At 45.5% G+C, this 18931-nt stretch overlaps 1 protein-coding gene across 1 annotated transcript in view; it reads right to left on the bottom strand.

Moving 5' to 3' along the window:
• Nucleotides 1–17781, bottom strand: part of PRPF8 (pre-mRNA processing factor 8) — a 31838-nt gene extending 14057 nt beyond the window's left edge. The window contains exons 1-24 of the mRNA XM_019429608.2: nucleotides 17654–17781; nucleotides 17354–17464; nucleotides 16694–16862; nucleotides 15152–15316; nucleotides 14855–15073; nucleotides 14515–14727; nucleotides 14264–14389; nucleotides 14078–14183; nucleotides 12989–13179; nucleotides 12740–12859; nucleotides 12460–12649; nucleotides 12205–12324; nucleotides 11961–12095; nucleotides 11474–11603; nucleotides 10876–11072; nucleotides 10152–10358; nucleotides 9861–10024; nucleotides 9582–9708; nucleotides 9253–9445; nucleotides 8790–8977; nucleotides 8386–8624; nucleotides 8005–8151; nucleotides 7604–7814; nucleotides 7285–7401 (exon numbers count right to left, since the gene is read on the bottom strand). Coding sequence (XP_019285153.1) covers nucleotides 7285–7401; nucleotides 7604–7814; nucleotides 8005–8151; nucleotides 8386–8624; nucleotides 8790–8977; nucleotides 9253–9445; nucleotides 9582–9708; nucleotides 9861–10024; nucleotides 10152–10358; nucleotides 10876–11072; nucleotides 11474–11603; nucleotides 11961–12095; nucleotides 12205–12324; nucleotides 12460–12649; nucleotides 12740–12859; nucleotides 12989–13179; nucleotides 14078–14183; nucleotides 14264–14389; nucleotides 14515–14727; nucleotides 14855–15073; nucleotides 15152–15316; nucleotides 16694–16862; nucleotides 17354–17453 — 3774 coding nt within the window. The 5' untranslated portion in view covers nucleotides 17454–17464; nucleotides 17654–17781. The remainder of the gene's footprint in view (nucleotides 1–7284; nucleotides 7402–7603; nucleotides 7815–8004; nucleotides 8152–8385; nucleotides 8625–8789; nucleotides 8978–9252; nucleotides 9446–9581; nucleotides 9709–9860; nucleotides 10025–10151; nucleotides 10359–10875; nucleotides 11073–11473; nucleotides 11604–11960; nucleotides 12096–12204; nucleotides 12325–12459; nucleotides 12650–12739; nucleotides 12860–12988; nucleotides 13180–14077; nucleotides 14184–14263; nucleotides 14390–14514; nucleotides 14728–14854; nucleotides 15074–15151; nucleotides 15317–16693; nucleotides 16863–17353; nucleotides 17465–17653) is intronic.
• Nucleotides 17782–18931: the final 1150 nt, after the last annotated feature.

Below are 18931 nucleotides of genomic sequence, written 5' to 3'. Positions count from 1 at the left end.
AACGTCCTGATCATTTGCCTTTTTATACAATTACAACCTATGTGAGTAATTTTGTTCTAAGTATTTTAAGAATTCCAGATTTCTGAACTTCAGAAATTCTTCATGCTCAAAAAATATACAATTTTCTTGAAAAATGTCACGTGGCTTTATGCTAAAAGTTTGGATGTCTCTAATAAAGTTAACTGTGTCTCTGAATAACCCCTTCCACAAACAAAACAAAAAAACTCCAACCACAAAAAAATGGACCTGAAAGAGGAAATAAATAAATCCGCAATTATAGTTGGAGATTTCCAAGACTCTTCTCTCAGTAATTGACAGTAGACAAAAAAGTCATTACAAATATACAAAGACTTGAACAACACAATCATTCAACCTACTGGACCTAACTAACATTTATAAAACACTCTACCCAAAAGCAGAATACAGATTCTTTTCAAGTTCACAACCATAAAACAAGTATTAAGACATCTGGAAAAATGAAGACCATAAAAAGTATGTTTTCTGACTATAACAATTACTAGCAACTAATAACAAAAATACCTGGAAAGCCCTCAAATATTTTAAAATTAAACAGCATACTTCTATTTTTTTTTTAATTTTTTAATGTTTGTTTATTTTTGAGAGAGACAGAGCACAAGCAGGGGGAAGGGCAGAGGGAGAGGGAGACAGAATCTGAAGGAAGCTCCAGGCTCTGAGCTGTCAGCACAGAGCCCCACACGGGGTTCAAAACCACAAACCACAAGATCATGACCTGAGCTCAAGACAGACACTTAACTAACTGAGCCACCCAGGCACCCCTCAACAGCATACTTCTAAATAACATATGGGTAAAATAAAAACTCTCAAGGGAAATTAGAAAATATTTTTAACTGAATGAAAATAACCCAACTTAATCAAAATTTGAGGGATGCAGCTTGAAGTAGTACTAAGAGGGAAATTTACAGCAGTGAATGCTTATATTTAAAAAGATCCCAAATTGATCTAACTTTTTACCTTAAACCAGAAAACTTTAAAGCAAATTACACCCAACTGTAAACAAAAGGAAAAATACTATAAGAGCATTTTGAAAACAAACAGAACAGAGAAAAATCAATGAAACCAAAGCTGGTTCTTTAAGATTAAAAAAAAAAAAAAAAGCAAACTACAAAATACCAAATGATATAATCAAGATTTTAAGGTAAGGACTATGTTTTCTAGACAATTACTGAAGTGCAAGATCACACTGGCTGGAGTAACCATGGAAATTAGTCTTGAGCAAATAGCCGTCTTCAGATAGGCAAGATAAAAGGGACTTTCTAGAGTTAGGTAACAGCGTGAACCAAATCACAAAAGCTACACTGAGCATCTAGCTTGTACTTAAGATGAACCAACGAAGACAACAGACGAACAGAAAGGAAGGCCATGGGCCAGAATGGGCTGGATCTGGGAGTAAAGTCAAACAGACTTGAGTAGGACAACTGTAAGGCTCAGTAAGCTCTTCGACTGTAATTGGCTCTAGGAACTGCCAGCTGCATGGTTTTTATCACAGAACACACCAGTTGTATTCTGCAGTTACCAGTGCTTTATTCCTGGAGGGGAGTAAGTCTGAATTCCCAAGAAGTACCACAGTCCTTTACGAATAACAGGAGTATTCTACATTCCTTTACAATAGCAGGTCCCTGGGCGGCTCAGTCGGTTAAGCATCCAACTCTTGATTTCAGCTCAGGTAATAATCTCACAGTTTGTGAGCTGGAGCCCCATGTCACACTCCACACTTGGAGCTTGGAATTCAATCTCCGCCCCCCAATCCCTGTTCTCTTTCTCTCTCAAAATCAGTAAATAAAACATAAAAAACAAACAAAAAAGCCTTAAAAAAAAGAATAGCCAGAGTTGCTGGGGATTCAGGGAGGCAGGAAAGAAAATGCATCAGTGACTACATGTGCTAGGTACCAAGGTTAAGAACTTTACACTCATTATGCCTTTAAGTCTTCATAAAAGAAACAAATTCAACTTCTACAACTTGCTCAACACACCTCATGACCCGAAACGAATGTGGAAAAATAAAAACTGATGTTAGGACAACAGGATTCTAGATATTTTCTAGGTCTTGTTAGTATTTTTACGGTAGCAAAAACACTCTGTATGTTTTAATAATCGATTATGTCATTACACATTTATCCAAACCCACAGAATATATATCACCAAGATGGAACCCGAAAGTATACTATGGCTTTTGGATGATCATGATGCGTTAGTGTAGGTTTATTCTTGGTAAAAAACATACCACTCTGGTGCGTGATGTTAATAGGGGAAGCTTGCATGTACGGGGACAGGGAGTTCATGAAAAGTCTGTCCCTCCCTCTCAATTTCACTATAAAACTAAAATTGTTTTAGTTTTTAAAAAAATTTTTTAATTTAACATTTATTTATTTTTGAGAGAGACAGAGGCATGGAGAGAGGGAGACATAGATTCTGAAGCAGGCTCCAGGCTCCGAGCTGTCAGCACAGAGCCCAACATGGGGCTCAAACTCATGAATCGTGAGATCATGACCCGAGTCGAAGTCAGACACTTTACTGACTGAGCCACCCAGGTGCCCTTTTTTGAATTGTTTTAAAAAATTAAGTCTCAAAATAAATAATGTGAAATAGAAGTCAGAACGAAACTCAAAAAAAAAAGAACAGAGAAATACATCTCCTGCCAGGCAAAGAAAGATGTTCTCTTGAGGTCTTTGCCTCAGGCTTTAGACTTCAAGTCATCCGGACATGGTGAAAGGGACACCTTGGTGAGGGAAACAGGGCCTGCCGTGTTGGGAAGGCAGTGAAAGAGGCAGGAAGGCAGCAGTAAGGCCCTTCGGAACCTGAAGCTAAGTAGGCTGCACCTTGTAAGTCAGACTATCTATGCCCATCTCTGTTTTCCCGGTTATGTCTGGCCCTTATGAAAGCCCTGCTTAAATGTTCTAGCCTTATTTTCTAGCTCCCACTGGGACCGAAGAGAAGGGTCCCTGCCTGCACGCTTGGGCTAGTGTGCTGCACACACCCGAAAGCAAGGATGGTGAGAGCACCTAAAGTGGCAGTGGTGGCAATGACTGCAAGAGTCCAATTTTAGAGGACAAGAACAGGGCCACAAGGTCCAGCCACCTCTCACCCTAATGGATACTTCCCTTCTATTATCAACCTTGGAAGTGTTACAAGAACTATTTTACCTTAACACACCTCAGGAAACAAATTCCAATATTCTACTACCTGATCAAAACCCGGATCCCTCTACTTGATGAGAGCAAACATTTACTCAACAATTTACTGAATAATTTAACTTATTACATTTGCTATTTCATTCTCACAATAAGCCCTCAGAGCTAGGTAATACATCAGTATTCCTGTTTTTTGTTTTTTCTTTCACATTTATTTATTTTTGAGAGACAGAGCACAAGGCGGGGAGGAGCAGAGATAGAAGGAGACACAGAATCCAAAGCAGGGTCCAGGCTCTAAACTATCAGCACAGAGCCTGATGCGGGGCTCAAACCCACAAACTGTGAGATCATGGCCTGAGCTGAAGTCGGACGCTTAACTGACTGAGCCACCCAGGTGCCCCAGTATTCTTGGTTTAATTTACTTTTTTGAAATGTTATTTAAACCCAAGTTAACATATAGTATAATAATGGTTTCAGGACAATTTAGTGATTCATCACTTACACAGAACACCCAGTGCCCACCCCCATTTAGCACATCTCCCCACCCAACACCCCTCCAAAATTCTCAGTTTGTTCTCTGTTTTTTAGAGTCTCTTATGGTTTGCCTCCCATTTTTTTTTTAAAAGTGTATTTACTTACGTAATCTCTACACCCAACATGGGACTCAAACTCACAACCCCGAGATCAAGAGTTCCATGTTCTACCGAGCCAGCCAGGCACCCCATCATTGGTATCCCCATTCTATAGAGAGAACTGAGGCCCAAAGTGGGTGACTTATCCAAGATCTCAACTAGTCATGTGACAGAGCTATGATCTGAACTGCAATCTGACTTCTAACCACTATAGTAAATCGCCTCCCTAATCTGACATTACTCAGGCTCTCACCTCTCACACATCTACTCCCTTGATCCCTACAACTCAAGACCACTGGCCTCTTCTAGTCTCTTCCTACTCACTCCCCGCTACCCCCAATAATCCAGGATCCCAATAGGGGCCAGCACTCTTGATTCTCCTGCATTCAATCCCTTACCACTCCACAAGAGTCCTACAGCAAAACCCCAAAACCTGAACTACCAATAGAATATATCCACTTTGCCCATCTTGTCACTGAGTAGCTGAGTGCTTCTGGGAAGAACTCACACTCACAGCTGTCTTCTATTTTCTTGAAACCCACCTGGAGCACACAGTTTCTTCAAAAACTGTATCACACCCTCACCACTGTGACCAACCCAGGCAAAGCTGAAAAATTCAGTATTTGTTATAACTTCCCACTCAACCTTACATTCACATATATCCAGACCTCTTTTCTTTTAGGTTTAGAGGAGGGTTCCCTCTGCTTCCCCTTTACTCTGCCCCCACTCAACTCTGGGGAACGCTGCTCCATCACTTACTACACTGGTCTACTGCACCCTGAACTGCTCCTGGCTCCTTCCTAATCAGAACATTCTTCACTCAATACCATTTAAAATACTGCCTTGACCTATATCTCCCTCTAGGTGGCATCTCATGCCCTTCCTCTTTTTCTAGCTCTGGCAATTTGACGGTCCTTGCTGTCTCCACTCCCCTACTTCCCATAAAGCCTCACCCACTGCAATCTGGCTTCTATCCCCACTATTTCTGAAACAGCTCTTGCTAAGGTCACCAATGACGTCCTGACTGCCAAATCTAATGGATACTTTTCAGGCCTTATCTAACTGAGACTCTTAGGCAACTGACACTGTTAAATGCCCGCCCCAATTCCTGACATCCTTGGCTCCCATGACCCAGCACTCTCCCAGTCTGGCCATGCTGTTGCTCAGTGTATCCTATGGTTCCAAACCTGTCCCTCTGCTCTTCTCATTCCTTACCCTGTGAAATCTTGCTCGCTCTTGAGTTTTAAACCACCTCCTAAACCACCAGACTCCTAAACCTACATCTTCAACCCAGATATCTTCTCCAAGCTTCAGACTGCAAAATATCTCCACTTGGACAACCTACAGGAGCCTCGAAGTTACCCCTGACTGCTCTCATTTTCTCACTTCATTTCTCTCTCTGAAGCTTCAAGCTCAAAGTATTTTACAGCAAATCTAAGAGATTATCAATTTAATAGGCATCACTAGGGTGGAAAAAACACACACGTGTGTGTGTATACATTTGTATATATACATACATATACATATATACACACACATACACACACACTCGTCTTGGAATTGAAAACAGAGGATATAAGAAGTGCCTGCCAAACAGCTCCATCTGGATATTCTTAGGAACTTCAAACTTTTTACATCCTGAACGAAATCCATTTATCTTCCCTCCTAAACCTGCTCTTCTTCCTGTACTCTTCCAGTTGGCAGTGCCGATATCCACCTAGTCAGCCATGCCAAAAACTGAGTGTTATTTTCCTTTCCCTCTGGCGTCCCACCAAAATGAGGCTGCTGATTTCACCTGCTAACTACTTCTCAGATATACTCCTGTCTCCTCACTGCTCTCATCTCTATCATCAGGACTTCAGCAGAAATCCCCAAACTTGATCTCCCACCCAATTTCTCTAAACCCATCTTCCCCACAGCTACAAGAGTGAAGGACCTAACACAGAAAGCTGGGAAAATCATTCCCATGCTTAAGAACCTCGTAGGATTCTTTAGACACCTGGAAGGCTCAGTTGGTTAAGCATCTGACTCTTGATTTTGGCTCAAGTCATGATCTCACAGTTCATGAGATCGAGCCCCACATCAGGCTCTGTGCTGACAGCACAGAACCACTTGAGATTCTCTCTCCCCCCCTCTCTCAGCCCCTCTCCCGCTCACATGGGTGCAAGTGCTCTCTTTCAAAATAAATACATAAACATTAAAAAAAAACCCTCACAGGATTCTTAACAAGCCATGCAATCCCCTCCATGATCTGGCTCTTGGTGATCTGTCTCGCCCCCATCTCCTAACAGTCCCTACTCCATAACTATACTCCAGTAAACCCTGAATTTGCACAGCTCCACACATTTCATGCTAGTTACCTCTCCATACCTAAGGCTGAAGGAAGGCCCTCCCTCATCTACCTCATCACACATTACTTCTTTCAGGAAGACTCTCCTCTCCTTCTCCCAGACTGGGCTAGTCATTAACTTGAGTGTTCTCACAGATTCCCAAATAACACCATAGCTTTATAAACACTACATCCTAGTATAGTTCTCTTGTCTATGGATCTTGTCTCTCCAACTAGGTAGGTGAGCTCGAACGTACATGCAGTGTGCACAGAGCCTTGAACGCAGTAGTTATCAATAAACACCAATGGAATGAATGAGTTACGGAATTCTTGTTACCTGACCCTTAGACAGACCTGAAAAGGTAAACTCTCCCCTTGTACTATACTCAAAACGTGTAAGAAATTTTAAGAAATACTAAAGGGCTCATGGTTGACCTAGCCAGAAGAGCACGCGACTCTTGATCTCAAGGTGAACAGTCTGAGCCCCAAGTTGGGTATAGAGATTACTTACATAAAACATAAAAACGAAGATACAGAAATGTATCCTTAAAAGCACTGTTTGGAGCACAGCCTAGTAAGAACCTCAATTTCTCTTTTTGGCATTATTGATGTTCTTGAGAGCATCAGCCAAGACATTATGTGCACCTTTACGACACCATGGAAAGACAGCAGGAAGAACAAGGTGACGTTTTAAACCTCGCAGAAGCTTAGGTATGCACTGTTAACAAATCTCCAGATTATTTTTTCTTAACTCCAGCTGCCTTCAGGTGGGTGTCTGGAAGCAACTGAAGGGGAAAATGAATACTAGTTATACTTGCTTTTTAACATACACAGTTACTGGTTAAAAAAAATGAGCTATATGAATAGACAATAAGCCCCCTGGGAAGATGTAAAAAACGTCAAGTTTTGTCCCAATTAAAGAATCCCACTTCTACTCTTACCTTAACTCAGTCATCACACGGACAATCCCTACAGGGTATTCTCAGAAAGGAACTGAGTTGATTTGACACTCTAAGGTTCTATATCATAAAGCATAGAAACTGGTACACTGAGCCAAGCTGGGAAAAAAGGAGAGCAAACCAAGGGAAGAGTTCAAAAGGATAGGAGATGGATAGAGGACGTGAAGGAGGTTGGGGCTGACTGACTTATATACCTTGGTGAAGGTGGTGGAGCCAGAGGCCATCAGAATCTGACGCACGCGGTTGTGGAAACGCTGCATTGACTCATCATCCACTCGCAGGAAACACTGAGCTGTCCGCTCTTTAGTAACCTAAATCACAAGGTCGAGGTTAATTTGTCTCTGATACTGTTACGGGAGCAAGGACCAACTCTGACACCACAACCCCTCACTAAGCCCTACCACCCAACAAAGCTCAAATGACTGATAACGAAAAGGTGTGATGTTCCTCACCCTATGTATCCCGAAGGTACGGGGGTGGAAATGCTACTTCTAGCCCCTTTCCGGACTGTACCTCATTCTGTAGGTTCCAGACCCCATCCTTGTGAGTGAACTCCTCATAGCTGGTGCGGCATTTAGGCAGGATGCGGCACTCAAAGCCACACATGTTGAACAGCAGGTTGGGGTTGTCCTTACTGTACACAGATACGAAGCTGTTCTCCCACTGAACTGTAGTCACTGATCGTGGCAGACGGTTCTTGATGTCCCAGAACACTGCCCGACCCCTGCTCACAGGGAACATATGGTCACATTAGTCTCCTGGAACTTGAAGGAATTTCCCTCAGAAGGCCAGACTGACAATATCCTAACAGAGTACACTCCTCCCACACAGGACACAAAGTCATAAATTCCCTGTTTTCTGGGTCCCTCAGACCAATGTCCTTCCAGCTTCCACAGCCCCCAACTTAAACTCACAAGTTGACATCGTGCTTCATGAGGCGCATGCGGGCATCTCGGGGCCAGCACTTCTTGTTATTATAGCCAACGATATTTTCATTGTTGGGATCAGGATGCTCTGTCAGGTAACGCTGGATCAGGTCCCGAGCCTCATCTGCTGTGAACCTATACCAGCAAGATGCGTGGCTGAGACCCAAATAAACTGGAACCTCATGAAACCTACAGCTTTGTAGAGCCCACCTCCAACCCCCACCCTACTCACGGGACTTCATTCCATTTTAGAGCCCCGATCCAGCAGCAGGAACCTTAGTTCCTCAACTAAGGAACAAAAGCTGTGTCCAGAGGCTGGGCATATGTCTTGATGCCCTGCAAAGATAAGACTCCAGGCAAGGTCCTCACCTGAAGAAAATATGTATGCGATCGATGTATCTGCAGAAGAGACGGATGGGGTGGGCAGCCTCGGTGGCTATATCCTGGAAACTGAGAAAGTCATTTGGCATCTGAGGGGGCCCAGCCATCTCACTGGCCCGATGTAATCCCAACACAAGCAAATCCATCACCAGGCCATAGTACTGCACAATGAATGAGGCAAACTGCAGGCCTCTGATGATCCCGTAAGAATTTGTATGGTTCATGTCCTAGAAAGAAAAGATTTACAAACTCTTGGCAATTCTTAACCCAAGGCCATGTCTGAAGCCTCTCTGGGGGCTTATCCTCTTTTGTCCTCCCTTCAGCAAATCCTACCTCAGGGAGCCAGACACACCCCTTCCCCAATTCCTTGCTACCCTGCCCCTAAGACATACCTTATAGTTGATGACCACGTTGTTCTTGGCAGTCATGTAGTCGGCTATGTTGTGGTCTACGATGAGTCGCAGCAGCCTATTAAGCAGGGTCAAGTCGATCTTTTCATACATCTTCTCAAAGCGCGATTCCAGCATGACATTGCACTCACCCTCACTTGTCTCCCACACATCCTGCAGATTATTGATGCCTGAGAAGTAGTCAAGACAGGTGTCCAGCAGGTTAGAAATTCCCATCCCGTGGTAGCTACCACAGTCCATAACCTCATCACACTGCCCTCCATTCACACGTGTGGACTGATAGGAGTGCCAGCGGTGCTCAGTTTCATATCAATACTATTTCCTTGGCACTACGCAGCAAGAGTCAGCTACACTGCCTGGATGAGAACTTTAATGTAGAACTCAATTCACCTCAAATCAACCCAACCCACCTCAATTCCCAAGGGCAAACCCAGAAAAACTTTACCTTGGCACCACTTGTAAACAAGCAGAGGGGGTGGTTCTGTGTCAGCAGGCTTGATCCACGGTGGGAAAAGGCGGCGCTTGTCAGCTTCATACCACAGGTACTGGTCCAGGTAGGCGTCAGTGATCTTCTCCAGTGGCTCCACATCATAAACCGGCACCAAGTGGCTATAGAGATCCATGAACTCAATGCCCACCTGCAGAACAGGGAAGCTGGCTTACACGGATCCACCAATCACTTACTACTACTCTTGGTAGCGACCCACTACTCTTGGTGCCATGAACGAATAGCAATAGACAACCTGGGGGTGGGGTGGGAAGCATCTTACTCACTTCTTTAAAGGCTCTCTGAGTGAGGAGGTGACGTTTGATGCGGGACAATGCCTCATGGGGGTTGTCATAGGCTTGCTCGATCAGACCTAGCTCCTCCCTCTGAGACTGGTTTAACCGAGACTTCACACTGATAAGGAAACAGGAAAGATGAATGGAAAAACCAAGAAGGAAACCAAAACCAGAAACCACGGAAGCTAAACCTTCTTTCTTTGGACTGTGACAATGATGCTGTCCTTCCCGCTCTCACCTTCCCAAAGGAATCCACTCTCTACTCTTTACCTGTACGCTTCTTTGAGCCGCTCCAAGGCCAAGATGAGCAACTTGGTATCATGCTTGTAGGAGAGTGGGGGGAACGGGATGGGTGAGAACCTCCGGCTCTCCAGCCAGTGCACAGTGGTGGTATACACTGCCACCGCCTCCTCTGCTGTGATGTACGGCCCATCCTGCAAAGGAGACATGATAATTAGCCCCCCAGTGTAGCCTAATCCCCACAGGACAAGGCATAGTCCCAATTCTGCGGTCTATTCTCCTGCCCACTCCCCACGCCCAGCCCAGCCTAAGCTGCCCAACCTTCAGGTAGTTGTGCTGCCGCTCCTGTTCTGCCTTCAGGTAGAGCCGAGTGAGGCGGCCCAGGTTCTTTTTGCAAACAGTCTTGTCCACAGTGGCTCCACGGCGGATCCGTTCTCGGTTGTAGTGGGCAGTGTTAGTCCACCAATCAGCCTTGGCCTTCACATATCGAAGGATCATATTCTCTATGGGTGTTGGCAGCCCAGGTACCTGAAAGTGCAAAAGGCACAGTGAGAAAGTGACAGGAGCCACATAGCTCCCAAAGGGAGTCTGAGAATGATAATCTTTTTTTTTTTTTAACATTTATTTATTTCTGAGACAGAAAGAGTGTGAGCAGGCGAGGGGCAAAGAGAAGGGAAGACACAGAAACTGAAGCAGGCTCCAGGCTCTGAGCTGTCAGCACAGAGCCTGAGGCAGGACTTGAACACACAGACTGTGAGATCATGACCTAAGCTGATGTCAGACACTCAACCAACTAAGCAACCCAGGCACCGCCCCCCCCAAAGTTTTTTTTTTTTCTTTTAAGAGAGAGAAAGAGACAGACAGAGAGTGGAAGAGGGAGACAGAGAAGCCCAATGCAGGGCTCCATCCCACAACCCTGGTTCATGACTGGAGCTGAAATCAAGAGTCGGATGCTCAATCGAGCTCACCAGGTGTCCCCGGGAGCGGTAACCCTAACCCTAAGAAAATGACGTTCCTGCCTTCTCAGAGTTGGGGTGACACCCACCTTCCAGGGAATGTTGGCCTTCCAGCAGCGCCAAGCTTCACTGAGGTGCTGCAGGATCGTCCGGGCCTTGTTCTGTTTAATGCCCTCAGGCATCATGTCCAGAATGTCATGCATCACAGCTGCCCGAAGCTCAAGGTCAAAATGTGACTCCACTCGCTGCTTTGTTACAGTCTTTGCCACCCCCTTAGAGTGTCGGCCTAGAAGTGAATTGATTAAAGGCAAGATTCATTGCTCTCAGTGAGTCTCTACCATCATGTCCCCTCATTAACCATGGGTACACTGAAATCAACAAGTATAAACAAAGTGTCCACACACCCAGCACATGCAGAAAAGACAAGCTACCTCAGATAGTCACAACAATGCTTCTGAGGAATTTCCATCCTACAAATCCAAGATAGCCTCAAGGCCCCGGAGAGAAGCCCAAGAAACACAGTGCCAAGTCAGAATCACTGAAGAGCGGGACTTAGAGGCAATCCAGCAGGAAGGGATTCTCAGTCTCAAACAAGGGGAGGGGACAGAATGGGAACATATGATCTACCCTTGAAGGGATTAAAAAAAAAAAAAAAAAAAAAAGTTGGACACAGAGAAAACCACTCACCTTCAAACTGTCGGGCCAGGAGGTTGCCTAGCCACCGCTCCAACAAAGGGGTGATGCCACGCATGAAAAACAGCCAGACCCGCCAGCCTGCAGCCCAGAAGCCACAGCCAGGGCCCTTCCCTACAGGGCCCTGTGGCCCCAAGCAGAAATCAAGAAAGTAAGTTAGCAATTCTTTTACAGAGCAATTGAAAACTGGGCACAGGTAGGGTCATGGGAAACATATCAAAGACAATAAAAGGAAAAGAAGCAAAACTCCTGGACTTCAACATCTAAAATAGAATAGGTGAGAAATTCTAAGGTACAAACCAGTAACTGAAATTCCCTATTTAAAGGTGGACTTTTAGGGGAAGTGTTAAAGTACACACAGTGAGGGCAAGTAAGGACATACTTAAGGCCTCTCTCCAAACAGGTCCCTGGAAAAAGCCCTGACTAGACATAAAAATTAAAATGGATCGGAGAAAGTAAGTGCATGAGGGCAGGGTCCCACCGTGTTGAAGCGGTAATAGATGAGATGTTTCAGGTCCTTGCACATGCGAATCTGCCGCATCAGCTTGTACTTGTAGCGGTACATGCCCGTCAGCTGCCCCACATGGGCAAAGATATACTGCAACCCATCTGCCAGCTGCAACACAATTACCCCATCAGGCTTTAAGCTAGAGTCAGTTCCATGATGAGATCAGGCTTCACTGAGCTTCCCCCCTGGGGCAGGGATCAAGGATACCTAGCCTCACCTGGAAGGCATCCACATTGCCCAAACGATACTGCACATGACTGTCTACCACCAGCTTAGTTAAACGCAGAACTTCTCGACAGAGATGGAAAGCATTCCCAAAACGAGATTTCTTTCTTTCCTGGAGAAGATACCAAAAATAGAAAAAACAATAATTAGCAATGGTCCAAACTAGATGTACTCCTTCCCCAGAGGACAGAGCAAAACGAGTAACATCCCTCAAACCCAAAAGACCCTTAAGGTGAAATGCAGACACCTTGGTGGTGAGGGTCTTGACAGGCTTAAGATTGAAGTTGTAATCCAGGTGCAGATAGTTGAGGTTTTTACGGTGAATGAGAAGGTTGAGCATGTTGTAGCCCTGGCGGCAAACCTGTAGCCCCACCTCCACCCAGTCCAGCTTCGTGGACTGAAAGAATTTGGTGGCTTTGAAGGAACGGAACAGGTATCTGGGGTGGGAATAAGAGGGAGAGTGAGAGTTAGCTCCTGATTATGTTTGCAACAAAAGAAGTCTGAGCAATGACCCTCAGGCACCTTACCTCTTCTTTTGGGCTTTAGGGGGCCGGTGCTTCAGGGCATTCAGCACATAGTACTTAAGCAGTTTCTGGTAGGAGACTCTCACTTTCACAGGCTGCCCAGCAGGACAATGCTCTCGATACCTGGGAAAACAAGCCAAGCAGAGTTAGCCCATCTCTCCTTCCAGTCCCTCTGGTAAAGGCTGCAATCCCACCCAGTTGTAGTGTTCTCTCCAATACATCCATTACCATCTCCCCAGATAGAAACCTTACCAGTTCTTGACAAGGGGGATATCCAGGGCCCGGCGGGTGCGACCAGAGCGTAGGTTGAAGGGCCGTGGGGCCCAGAGGAGGGCAATGCCATTGGCTGTATTGTCTGTGTAGAGGGGTGTGTCCTTCAGGAAGGGCTCCACAAACTCTGGGAGCTCAAACTCCTCATCATCATCAGGCAACGGTTCCTGGCTCTGAAACGAGAATGCCCAAGGGTTCAGCTCCCACTGAACTTGGAAGAGAATTGGGATGAGAAGAAAACTCTCTGGGGCCAAGCACAGTGGCTACATCTGCCATGGAAACTAGGCTGCCAGACAAGAAAAGCCCTAAAGAGCCAGGGCAAAGGGGGCCAAGGGAGCAGAGAACAAGCTAGGGCCAATCAGGAAAGCAAGCATCACTCCTCACACCCCAAATGGCTCATCACCAAGGGCCTCCCAAGGAGCCCCAGTACCTTACACAATGCAATCACCTCCTGCCCAAGCTCCAGAACCTGAGCTGGGGGAAGGAGGTCTGTTAACACTATGGAACATGGGTAAACATCAAAAACATTATTTCAAGTATAAAAGGTCAATCACAAAAGATCACATACTGGAAGATTCCATTTATATGAAATCTCCAGAATAGGCAAATCTACAGAAAGATTAGTAGTTGCCTAGGCAAGGGAGGTTCAACAGAAATAGAGTGACTACTAATGGTGCAGGAATTTCTGGGATGATGAAAATGTCCTAAAATTGCCTGTACAGATGGCTGAACTACTCAGAATACACTAAAAACCACTGAATTGTACACTTTAAATAGGTGAGTTACATGGTATGTGAACTCTATCTTAATAAAAGGATTCCAAAAAAAGCCATAATGCAAACAGACCAGAACAGACTATACAGAAAGCCCCAATCACAGAAACACAAATTAAACACCAATAACTTGGTTTGAGCCAAGTGCCAAAGTGTCAAATTAGCTTCAAGCTCAAGGGGAACACTAAAGCAGATGACAAACATGTCTCCCTCTAGCTGATTTCCATCTAGTAACACTTAAGCCACAGTCATGAAATTTCTCTTGCAAGAACGAAGGTCAAATGTTCCCTCTTCTCACCTTGACAGAGTGCCTATGAGAAATTGGGTTGATTAAAGGATCAAAGTAGAAAGCTGGCAGATCAGGATCCTCAGTTTTGATGAACACAACGTTAGGAGTATGGTACCTAAAATGGAAGAACAATCAGCTCAAGTTCTCCTGACTCTCCAGCCTTCTCTTTTCCCCAACATGTATTCTAGCTCTTACCAGGTGAGGTGGACATGGTGTGGAAGATTGTTGTACAGATACGGGAAAGCAATCTTGTATTCAGTGCGGATAGGCTGCCGGATGATGATCTTGTTAATATCATTGAATTCATTCCAGTCTTCATCCCTAGGATACAAAATCAAGGATGAGCAGACCAGCTGGGAATTTGGAAACTACAAACGTTTCTCAAGGATCAAGATTAGATCTTATTCAACCCAAAGTGCCTAAAATCACCACTCTCTTCAACTTACTGGAGGTTGATGTCTCGAACAAGAGGTTCAAATTTGGGGCCTCCAGGAATGGCCATATTGAGTGCCTTGGAGGTAAAGAAGGCCTTCAAATCAAACAGATAGAAATAGTTGTCATCTACTAAGTCTGTCAGGAGCTGATTGGCCAGGCGATAGAGAGTGGACATCATGGGCAGTGTGAACTGCCAGCGCTGGTAAGTGGAGCCATTCACATACCTAGGAAAAAAAGACAGGCCTCTGTCAGTTAGGTATACCAGCTAGCCAAGCCATTCTACCTATTGCTCTCCCAGGACTCCTGGAATTCCAAAACTCTCACAGGAGCAGTAACTTAACCATCACTCACTTCCGGCTGTCCCTCAGTGGCTGGTGGTCATAGAACCAATCCAATACAGGGGCATCCTCTTCAGGGTCCAGCTCTAGCTGAATGGCCTCCAGTGGCTCGACATCTAGGATATTGTCAGCATAATCCAAAGGTGGCTCTTCATCATCAAAAGGGGGGAAACGCATCCTCTTGAAATGCCTCCTGTCTCTTTTTTCACGGCGCATCATAATCCACATTGACCTAGAAGCCAAAAATGTCATACTATGGTTTCTCTTCACTGTCCCCAAACCACCCTCCCCCCATTCCAGCCCTTCTTACCCCCACTGGGAGATGTAGACAGGCTCAATGACCCAGGGAATCTCATTGACAAAAGAAATGGCTCCAGTGATGTGGTACAGCACAGGCACATCTCGAATCTGCTCCCAAGGCATAGGCATGTTCTCCAGGAGTTTCAGTACTGCATGGGGCATATACTTTAGGGCACTGCAACATTAGGGAGAAAGACGATTGCAAGTGACAAGGTGTTCTGCTACCTGTGCCATGCAGAGAAGCCACATGCTATCAGAGTACAGCATTCCACAGAAAAGCCTGCCTTACAGTCCAAACTCCCAAACTTAGCACACAGGCCTTCCTTGACCAGGAGCCCTGCCTCCTCCTCTCCAATTGTGCCACTCTTCCTCTTAAACTTCACAGTCCTACAATATTGGGTTTCTTTTCCTCTAGAGATAGTTTTCGGGCTGTCACACATTCTACGTTCTGTGTACCTTCCCATAAATAATAATAAGAGGCGCCTGAGTGGCTCAGTTGAGCGTCCAACTCTTGATTTCAGCTCAGATCATGATCCTAGGGTCATTGGATTGAGCCCCATGTCAGGCTCTGTGCTGAGATTCTCTCTCTCTACCCCTTTCCCCCGCTTGCAGTCTATTGCTCCCAAATTAAAAACATAAATAAAAGAAACCAATATTAAATAAAATTATTCATCTTAAAAAAATAATAAAATATTTGTCGTACTTTATTGTAACCATCTGTCTCATATCGGCCATGCCACTAGACTAGAAGATCCAGAAAGGCCATTACTTCCTATTCACTGCTCTATCCCTAGCACACTTCTCAAAAAATACTTTTTATAGATAAACAAAACATATGGCCCTCTTTTTTTTAGATGGCCACCTTAGACCATTAAGTGGCTAACATTTTTGTGTCCAAATAGAAAGGAGATTTGCTAAGGCACTTATACCTGTATTTACTCAGCTTGGGAGCAGAGAAAAACAAGAGTATAGAGGTTTCAGGAGTTAAATATCCTGAACCTCAGGATTCTGGTCACTGAGGAGTTACTAACAATAAGAATGCAGTGTCCTGTTCTGGGTTTCAACCCCTTCAAATATAGGCACATCTTAACATAGCTTCAACAGGACAAATTAGAGGCAGATCAAGAAAAGAAATCAGGGCAATCAAAGGAATAACTGCAAGAGGCGCCTGGGTGGCTCAGTCGGTTAAGCGTCCGACTTCGGCTCAGGTCATGATCTCGTGGTCTGTGGGTTCGAGCCCCGCGTGTCAGAGCCTGGAGCCTGTTTCAGATTCTGTGTCTCCCTCTTTCTCTGACCCTCCCCTGTTCATGCTCTCTCTCTGTCTCAAAAATAAATAAATGTTAAAAAAAATTTTTTTTAAGAGAATAACTGCAAGATCTGAAAATTATCACAGAATCCTAGTTTTCTCCCTTTGCTTATAACCACCAAGATGGGCTGTCATTGAGGATTCCTGTCCCCAAATGAGAGCTGCTATCCAGGACTACAACCTATGGGACAGGAACAAAGGAGAGGGGCCAAACTGTAAATGAAATAATTCCAAGAGGTTCCTTACCCCAAGTAGACCCTTTTGTCATGGCGGAACTTCCTGTTGGTCATGTCTCCATGGTCTCGAATGATCTTCCTAACGTGTTCTGGGGGCATGTCTTCCTTCTGAGCATCCACAAATCCAAACTTCCGCTTTTCTGCATAGCGCTTGGCCTGTAATTGCTGCCATTTTCGGGCTACAAAGACAACTCAGTTTAAAGACCTACACACCCTCAGCCTAACCATCCCCACCTCTTGCCCCAGGGTAAGCTCCTGTCAGGATATATGAGGAAGGGGCGGGCATACAGTAGATGCACTCCTTGCCAATTTTCTTACCTCACTCTGCTTTATTTTTTCCTTTATCTCCTTCATCACATTTATGACTGTCTGACATTCCTGTTACACATGTTTAAGTTTTTTATTGTCTACCTCACTCATTGCAACTTAACCCTTATCAGAGTAGGGCTTTTTTTTTTCATTGCAATTGTATCCCCATTGGATCAGTGCCTGCAAATAACAGATACCTTTAACTACCCTATTAGATTAAAAAACAAATGGGGTTACAAGTGAGCTGACACCTCATGCCGAGTTAACAAAACGGGGAAAAGAAGCAAACCCGCTGCGCGCACGCGCACACCCGCCCTAAGCCTCCCGGCCCGCAGGCGCCGTTCCCGCACGCGTTCTTCACCTTTCTCCTGCAGCTTCTCCTCCGACATGTAGTCTGGCAACGGGGCTAGAGGGCCGGGCACCGGGTTACCCGGCCCTCGGTAAGGAAATACTCCGGCCATTCCCGGAGGATCTGGGGGGCAGAGAAAGAAGAACTGTATCGAGCAATAGGGCCCGGGCCCAGCAGGAACGCGTCAACACCCCCGACCTGCAGTTCCTCCTTGCTCAGAGTATGCCCAGCCCGGCCCAGCCCAACCCTCAGGCCTTTCAGCCCGACCCCCTCACACCTCCCGCAACACAGCCCTTAAAGCCCGCCACGAACCCCCAAAGGCCCCCACACAGGTAGCCGCTTTCTTCGCAGCACAATGGCGGCAAGCCTACGTCCGCTGTGCGTTCCCAACGCCGGGAAGTACGCAACTCTCGTTCAGCAGTCGATCCAATAGGCGCCCAAGTGTCCAGACGGATTAGAGAGCTCACCAATGAGAGTTGCACATAGGACCAGAGGGGGCGGTCCATAGGCGGAAATATTAAAACGCAAGAGGGTGGGGTCGGGTAGGCGCAAGCCCCGCCTCCCTCCTTTTTCGGGCTGCTTTTGGGACCTGGGGTATACGGATCTAGACTTTAATCTGCGATTGGGGTCCATCAGACTACGACAGACCTTAGTTTTGAAAAATAAATTTGTAACAATCTGCACGTTATACTGTGTCTAGTTTCATAAATGTAGGTTTGAGGTCCGCTAGCTCGGAGTCCATCCTTCTTTTGTTCATGCATGCATTCATTCACTAAGCCATCTATTGAGTGCTCAATATGTATCAGAGGTTGGAAACAGCAGGGGGGAGGGGAAGCCAACCTCATGGAACTCACAGGGTAGCGGCCAAAGGATCCAGGATCTTACAATGCAATGTGATGGGAATTCAGGGGCAGGACATTTTAACCCTGCCAGTGAAGTCAAGGAGTTAGTCAATGCACCTAGAACAATAAAGAGGCCATGGAGATCAACACTGCTGGGTGACCTTTCCCCTCCTTCTCCTTTCTTTCTTTCTCTCTCTCTCTGTCTCTGGCAATGATCACACTGTGTAATGTAGTGTATTATATACCACTGAGTATATACTGGACATAAATGCTTCTTGATTCCCTCAGGCTCTGCCTATGTCTTGCTACTTGGATTGCTCTCCATCTCCTGCCATCCTGGTTTCACTTTCTATCTCTCTTATTGCATCCTAACAACCTTAAATCTGACTTAGTCAACAGGTAAGTTTGTTTGAACTCACACAGTTTACTGTGGAGTATGCAGAGGAATTGTAACCCATACAACCTCTCAAACTGGTTGAAAATGTAGGACTCAAAGGTGAAATGATTAGAGAAAAATGCAAAGGAGAGTCCAGACAAGTAAAGATTAGTAAAGATTTGATGGAAATGGGTAGATGTGAGGGATTTGATGGGGGTAAAGAAAGAGGAAGGAGAAAGAAATCCCAGGTGGTGGAAACTGCTAGAGTTGAAGTTTAGAAAGGGGAACCAGGGGCGCCTGGGTGGCTTGGTCGGTTGAGCGTCCGACTTCGGCTCAGGTCATGATCTCACGGCCTGTGAGTTCGAGCCCCAC

Source organism: Panthera pardus, unplaced genomic scaffold, assembly GCF_024362965.1.
Source record: "Panthera pardus isolate Hobbes unplaced genomic scaffold, ASM2436296v1 HiC_scaffold_3, whole genome shotgun sequence".
In the NCBI taxonomy this organism is placed as follows: Eukaryota; Metazoa; Chordata; class Mammalia; order Carnivora; family Felidae; genus Panthera; species Panthera pardus.
This window is presented reverse-complemented; position numbering and strand designations above follow the sequence as displayed.